The sequence below is a fragment of the Gracilinanus agilis genome, chromosome 5, assembly GCF_016433145.1.
Source record: "Gracilinanus agilis isolate LMUSP501 chromosome 5, AgileGrace, whole genome shotgun sequence".
Lineage (NCBI taxonomy): Eukaryota > Metazoa > Chordata > Mammalia > Didelphimorphia > Didelphidae > Gracilinanus > Gracilinanus agilis.
In genome coordinates this window covers 92,209,084-92,217,004 of record NC_058134.1, presented here as the reverse complement: position 1 = coordinate 92,217,004, position 7,921 = coordinate 92,209,084, and the positions used below count along the sequence as shown (strand labels likewise).

Below are 7,921 nucleotides of genomic sequence, written 5' to 3'. Positions count from 1 at the left end.
GAAAATGTGTTAAGCTGTTTATTCATGTCAGCTATATAATATTCTAGGAAAATGTATTGCCTGCTTAAACAAACTGCATTAAAGACCATCCTATCTTTCATCCTGTAAGGGGGGAAAAGCCTATTCAGATCAGAAACATTAGACTGGGTGGAGGAGGGCAATGATAAAAAAACAATGTTGTGCTGAAAACCCTGCCTCTGAAGCACAATAAAATCGTCTCCTGCCTTCCTTGCAGGGGACAGGAAAGAGGAGTTCAACAATGAATAATTCTCAACTTGGAATCTTGCTTAGATATCATCTAATCCAATCATTCATTCCCTTTACAGATGAAGGAACTGAGGCCCAGAGCTAAGATGACTCACCCAAAGCCACATAAGTTAGGAGATGTAGACTGTAAGACTAGTTTCTGTCTCTCACTGATTTCCAATCCAGTTTCCACGTGTGGCCTTGGTGACCTGGTGTTTACAGCTTCAGTAGAGAGTAGCTTCCTGAAAGTCAAACTGTATCTCAATTCTACCAGAAGTCTCCAGCCCAAAATGAGAGGGGAAAAGGGGAGGGTGGTGGAGGGACTACTTAGAAAAGTTTATTGAATAAACCTCCTCTACCTGCAGATCTTAGATCCTAGGTCAGGCATCAGGCAGCCAATTCAGAACCTTGGACAGGTCCCGGAATGGCTTGCATGAGAATCAACAGAAAACCCTTTTCATCCAAGCTTGACAATTTCCTGATTTGTGGGAGAAAAAAGGGGTTGGAGGAATGGGCAGGATGTAAAGAGGAAGGTGCTATTCAGCTGATGATGTCTGATGTAGGGCTTTGTTTCTAGTGTTTCTAGCTATGGGCGGCTGGGTTTGCAAGCATTCTTTTTTGCAGAGCTGCGATGTTGATGTCGTAGGGAGAAAGCTGAACGCAGGTACCAGCCTTTATTTCCCTTTGACTCCCCTCTCTCCTCCCACCCCCTACCCCTACTGAGCTAAAGAGATGCTGCTGCTGCGGTAGCAGAAAACGGAGACCTGGGACCTCTGGAAGGTAACCGCTAAACCCAGAGATGCCTCTCTGACTGCCCCCAACATAGGACAGCGTCTTCCGGCTAGTTTAACAGGGCAGCGATAGGATTAATAGGGCTGAAGCTCAGCCCGGGAGCGGTCTGCAGCAGAGGACAACGCCGGACACAAGGCTCTGATAGTCTCTAAGCGTTTTCAGACGTGACAGCAGGGGAGGTTTTGCTTTCCCGCACCTAGGGGGTTCTTAGAAGTGGCTTGTATTTCCCCCCACCCCCCTTCCTTTCACCTCAACGTCTTCCCTGGCTGGTCACTGGGATTTAATTCACCAACACTCCGCAGAAGCTACGCTGCTGCTCAGAGGCTGGGCACAGCTGGATCAGCCGCCTCAGGCTTTGCTCTGATCCCACAGCCTAGATAACCCTCCCAAACTTCCTGAGAGGAAAAAAGACACTTCGTGACCCAGAATGGACTGGCCTTTGAACTTCACGGGCTCCTTTCTCACTCTTCCCTCCCCCTTCCCGACCAATGGGAGCAGCAGCCCTGAGGACCTTCGCCCCAGTCTGCCCCCACTCTCCATCTTTGGCGTGTTAGTCCTCACCCTGCTAGGTTTACTGGCGGTGGCGACCTTCACATGGAACTTGTTGGTCCTGGTCACCATTCTCCGCGTGCGTACCTTCCATCGGGTGCCCCACAACCTGGTTGCCTCCATGGCCATCTCTGACGTGCTGGTGGCAGCCCTGGTCATGCCCCTGAGTTTGGTGCACGAGCTGTCCGGACGCCGCTGGAAGCTGGGTCGGCGGCTGTGTCAGCTGTGGATCTCCTGCGATGTGTTGTGCTGCACTGCGAGCATCTGGAACGTGACGGCCATCGCCCTGGACCGCTACTGGTCTCTGAGCCGTCACCTAGAGTATACCCTCCGGATTCGCAAGCGCATCTCCAATGTCATGATCACCTTGACCTGGCTGCTGTCTGCAGTCATCTCGCTGGCCCCTCTGCTCTTCGGCTGGGGGGAGACCTACTGGGCCGACAATGAGGAATGTCAGGTGAGCAGGGAGCCCTCCTATACCGTCTTCTCCACTGTGGGCGCCTTCTACCTTCCCCTCTGCGTGGTGCTCTTTGTTTACTGGAAGATCTACAAAGCTGCCAAGTTCCGCATAGGCTCCAAGAAGCCCAACAGCGTCACACCCGTGCCCGAAGTCGTGGAGGTGGGTGGACTAACAACTTACATTTATGTCCTCGCCTTCCCATGCAACTCACCCCAATTCCTTACCACCTAAGTCCATCAACTTTTGTTTTGTTTTGTTTTTTCCTTCAAACTTGTAACAAGGAGATCATAGAATGAGGGTCCACTTCTGTATACTGGATCTGTCTAGGGATCCACTCCTTGTACATGTTAAAGACACGGTTTTTAGGCTTGCTCCGTCATTAACTCTTTGTGTGACTTTAGCCAGCAAGCTATTTTCTCCTCTTTGGTCCTTAGTTGCCTTACCTGTAAAATAAGACAGTTAAGCTAGACAACCTATAATTGCATATCCTTCTAGACCAGGGGTCGGCAATGTATGGCTCTGGAGCCACATCTGGTTCTTTTGAGGGCCAGATATGGCTCTTTCTGTAGGAGCCATAAAGTCGAGTTTTTTTCAGGTGCTGTTACAGGAGCGCGCACTGTGAGCACCGTTTGGCTCTCACAAAATTACATTTTAAAAAATATGTTGTTTATGGCTCTCACGGCCAAAAAGGTTGCCAACCCCTGTTCTAGAATGTCACAGGCAGCTAGCACTGTCCCATGAGTATAACCTTGTTATCCTGCCCTGACTTTGGGGGTGGGGGTGTGATTATGGTGGCTAGGAGATACATGCAATGTGTATGTCGTGTGGGTATATGAGAATCAGTGTACCTTAGTGATAAACAGGACAGTCCTGTCTCAAATTCTGCCAGACACTTAGCTAAATACCCCCTGAGGAAGTTACTATGAAACTGTTTTCTCATCTGTAAAATGATGTTTTTTCCAACTTTAAATTACTGTGTAGTACTATTGGTGAGACCCACAGAGATGAGGGGATTTTTCCACTGCCACACAGATAGTGAATATCACAGCCAAGATTTCAACTCAAGTCCTTTCTACTTTGTCAAAAAATTCTGGAATCTGGAGCAGCTGGGTGGCTCAGTGGATTGATACCCAGGCCTAGAGATGGGAGGTCCTGGGTTCAAATCTGGCCTCAGACACTTCCTAGCTGTGTGACACTGGGCAAGTCACTTAACTCTCATTGCCTAGCCCTTACTACTCTTCTACTTTGGTACCAATACACAAGTATTAACTCCAAGACAGAAGATAAGGATTAAAAAAAAATTCTGTAATCTATTGGGCCAGAGAATGAAAAAAGATGGTGGTATAGTATTTCACAGGACTGGATGAAGAAAACTGTTCTGCAAAGCATAAAGTACTATCTAAATATGAGCTTTAATTATGTTCAAGGGAAAGTAACCTTTTGTACTTTCGACTCATGGTTTCTCTATGATTTGTAAGGATTCTTAGTTGTCTTGAAGTTTTCTAGTTGTCTCCTAGGTAACCACTATAGGTTTGCAGGGTTTTTTCCTCTGAGCTAATAAGAAAGTTATAAATAGTATATTTAATTCTAGGCTCTGTATTTACTTTTCCCTCTTCTCTCTCCCTTGAATTTTTCTTTTCTGGGATTTCTTCCCTGTTTACAGCACCACCCCTCCACAAGAAGGTGTCAGAGTAGTTGCAAACACTGATCAAAGGACATCATGTGTTACTGAAGAATCTGACAACTATTCAGGAACTGATATAGCTTTAAGACTAAGGCAAGGTCAAAGAACAGAAAAAGAATGATCCTTGTCTTTGGATTTTTCTCTACAGGTGGAATTTACCTTCAGGCAACTGCTGCTGTCAGAATGCCCTCTTGCTCAAGCTGTTTTCTGATAAGGACTTATTTTTTATTTATTATTATTATTATTTATATTTTTAAACCCTTAACTTCTGTGTATTAGTTCCTTGGTGGAAGAGTGGTAAGGGTAGGCAATGGGGGTCAAGTGACTTGCCCAAGGTCACACAGCTGGGAAGTGTCTAAGGCCAGATTTGAACCTAGGACCTCCCATCTCTAGGCCTGGCTCTCAATCCACTGAGCTACCCAGCTGCCCCCAAGGACTTATTTTTAATAAGTGAAGCCTCTGATTAAGAGAATTGTAAAAAATAAGAACACTACTCATCATTAAAGTTCTGTTCTCTCTCTCCCTCAACCTCCCTCCATTTTCTGTTATCAGGAACAATTTTAATTCAAAGAAGATGCAAAGTTATATAGGGTCAGGAATGTAATTAGACTTTGGAGGAGTGAGGGTAAGGGAAAGAAGCAGGTACCTTGAGCAGTGATGCAGAGGGTCACAAGCCAAGAAAAGTTCATTTGGTGTCCTAACTCTAAACATGTCTGAACAGAATAACATGTTGATGGTTAAATGTGACATTAAACCCATATTCAGCATACTTGCATGTGATCTACTACTCCATATGTAAGCATGTACCCTACATTGTTCTCCCTTATTCTCTGTTAGTGCCAACCTGGACACTAAAATGGATCTTCTTCAAGATTACCACTGGATGAGAGTGGGATTTACAAGTAATCGTGGTCTTCTCCCCAATCCTGAATATATTCATTCAAGTGATATTAAATTGAAATAAACATCAAGGATAGCTTTGAAGGGTAAAGTTACAAACAGTAACAGGTAGCCTTGTGAGGGATATGAAAGAGGACAGTTTCGCCTGTTGTATCTAGCCAGTTATTAAACCTCAAGTAGTCCTAACTCACGTGAAACATCTATTTATGGAAGGACCATAGTCAATAGAGTACTGAATTTGAATCAAGAAGATGGTAGGGTTCAATGGAAAGAGACAGTTCCAGATCAAGATCCTATCTCTGACATTTTACTCCCCACTTATAGTTTCTTCTCCTATAAAATGAAGAGAGAACCACTAGATGACCCCCAAGATTCCTTCTAGTTTTAGACCAATATGAACTCCATGAGGGCAGGGATTGTTACTTGTCTTTGCATCCACGATGATTGCTTGATCCTATAACTACCTTTCTGACCTTGAGTAAGTTCCCTACTTCTCTAGGTCTTAGATTCTTCAACTGAAAAATGAAGAGATTATGATAGATGGCCTCTAAATCTTTAATTCTGTGGTTGGAAATTCACCTTAGGCTGTCTCACTTATTTCAATTCTATATGTATTTATTAAATGCCTATGTGCTCTGCCCTAGGATTATAAAGACAAAATCAGAATCAGTTCTTGATTTCAGGGACCTTTTAGAGTATCTCTTTCCTTATTGGTAAAATGGAGACAATAAAATCTTGTGTAAACTTCCTAAATACCATCACGACCAAAAGCCATGAGGCACCTTTGTTTGTGTTCTCTTTCCTGTGGCCTCTGTAATTAAGAACATCAAGGGTATTTAATAATTTATTGTTGTTTTGAACTACACATCTGGATCTTAAATACTACTACCCAAGAAATGAAATTCATTTCTTACCCTCTCTCACTGTCTTCTAAAAAAACACCTTTAAGCAAAGGCTCTTAAAACCTAGGGTCTGTCAACCCAGAGAAGGGATCAGTGGATAGATGTGAGTGGGTTCAGGAATCTGAAACTTCTGATATTTTTACTGCATTGCAATACAACTGGCTTACTTTGTAATCCTATGTATTTTGTGCATTTAAAAACATTATTCTTAAAAAAGATCCATAGACCAAAGCCAGGGGAATCCATAACACACAAAAAAGGCTAAAAACCCGTGTCCTAGCATTCTAACAGAACTCAAGGTAAAGTCCACCAACAAAATTCCCTAGTTTAACTGCAAAAGGTATTGCTTTCAAAGTAAATTATGCAGAGAATGAATCAGATTTTGGTCTTTTGCAAGATATCTGGACAAGCAGAAACTAACCCCAAATAGGTAATGTTCATCTAAAACTTCTACTTATAAAAATGAAGCTCATTGAGGGTAGAGACTTTTTTTTTGTCTTTGTATCCCCAGCACTTAGTATAGGGCCTAACACATAGTTGAGGCTTAATACATGTCAATTGATCATTGCAGGTAAATGAAGCCCTCCATCAACCTCAGATGGTATTTACTGTTCGTCACGCCATGGTAACCTTCCAGACTGATGGGGATACATGGAGAGAAAAGAAAGAGAAAAAAGCAGCTATCATGGTGGGCATCCTTATTGGGGTATTTGTACTTTGCTGGATCCCATTTTTCATCACTGAGCTCATCAGTCCTTTCAGCTCCTGCAACATCCCTCCCATCTGGAAGAGCATTTTCTTGTGGCTTGGCTATTCCAATTCCTTTTTTAATCCTCTAATCTACACTGCTTTCAATAAGAACTATAACAGTGCCTTTAAGACCTTTTTTTCTAGACAGCGCTGAGGAATAAATAGGAAGAGAGGCTAACATGGAACTTCTGATTCTTCTTCCTCTTACCACACTTCTTAGTCACATTGAGGACCTCTGATCCTTAGAGATCACAACTATCCTGGGTATCCAATAAACCTGGGAGATCTTTGCCTAATGAAGCTCTGACCTACAATAACTCCTCAATGGTGGTGGAAACTTGGAAGAAAAAAAAAAGAAGCCCTCTCCCACATGCAAGGAAGCATGGACTTTCTATAAAGTACCCTTTCCTGCCATCCCCAAATGAGAATGAATGAGCAAGTGAAAATGGCAAACTGGGATAGCTGAGGATATTGATTTGTATATATCCATTTACAAGGTTTTTCATAAGGAAGTCCATTATTCTTAGAAATGGAGGTGGCACTTCAAGGTAATCAGCCTAGGTGGAAATCACTAAATTTACACAGGAGTTTCCATGCCTTTTATAGGCTTAACTGTTATGTAAAGACTGCCTGTTCTGTATATTTACAGATAACAAGACCTAAATTTCATAGAAACAGAAACAAGATGAATCAAATACTGCCTTTCATTTTGAAGGAACTAATGCTTTGATTTTTTTTTTTTTTTTTTTTTTTTTTTTTTTTTTGCTGTGAAGGAGAATCTTTGTCAATGTCTGTTAGTGAACTTGTCTTGAATTTTTGTGGGTGTTTGAATGCAATGCCTTGTGTGTTGAGTAATTTCTTCTTTTAGTCATAAATCCTGTTAAACATAGGCTTCTTTCCTACTCTCTGTTAAACAGAAAGGGAGTTAGATATGATTTCTAAGACCTTGGTGCTGAAACAGAAGTTAAAAGGTGAACTTTTATAGGTGAGCCATATGAGTGATCCATGATAAAGGCTTTAGTTTTGTCTGAGATTTTGATTGCTACTCCTGCTTTTTTTCGTCTCAGTAGAAGCCAGATTCTGCCTCAGTCTCTTACCTTTGTTCTGTATGTGGGTACCTGCCACAAATGTAAACATATAATAGGATTCTGGTTTTTAATCCACTCTATCTGCTTCTGTTTTATCGGTGAGTTCATCTCATTTACATTCACAGTTACAATTACCATCTGTGTATTCCCCTCTATCTTGATTACCTCTTTTACTGCCTTTTCCCTTTTTACTCTTTACCTCCACAGCAGTGTTTTGCTTTTAGTCACTACTTTTCTCTCTCCTTTATATTACTCCCCTCCCCTCCCCACCATTCCCTTTATTATTCTCTGATCTGTGGATTCTTTCAATTTCTATTTTACTCTTTTATTCAAGAATATCAGAGCAGTTTTCTTGAATAATTTCTTCTTATATGTCTGATAATTCTCAAATCATCATTCCTGGACTAATTTTCTAGGTCAGTCATTTTTTTCAATGAGATAATTAATATTTTCTTCTATTTCTTCATTCTTTTTATTTTGTTTCTTAATGTCTCATGAAGTCATTTGTGTCTATTTGCCCAATTCTAATTTTTAAAGACTGAATTTCTTC

At 42.0% G+C, this 7,921-nt stretch overlaps 1 protein-coding gene across 1 annotated transcript; it reads left to right on the top strand.

Moving 5' to 3' along the window:
• The first annotated feature begins 1,465 nt into the window (after nt 1–1,465).
• Nucleotides 1,466–6,437, top strand: HTR5A (5-hydroxytryptamine receptor 5A). Its single transcript, XM_044679473.1, has 2 exons — nt 1,466–2,206; nt 6,105–6,437. Exons 1-2 carry the CDS (start codon nt 1,466–1,468, stop codon nt 6,435–6,437), a joined length of 1,074 nt encoding a protein of 357 aa, XP_044535408.1.
• Nucleotides 6,438–7,921: the final 1,484 nt, after the last annotated feature.

Excerpts from the sequence above, each read along its gene's own strand:
- HTR5A (XM_044679473.1), top strand. The coding sequence starts at position 1,466 with ATGGACTGGCCTTTGAACTTCACGGGCTCCTTTCTCACTCTTCCCTCC. Across the intron at positions 2,207-6,104 it reads CCGTGCCCGAAGTCGTGGAG|GTAAATGAAGCCCTCCATCA; the intron begins GTGGGTGGACTA and ends TGATCATTGCAG.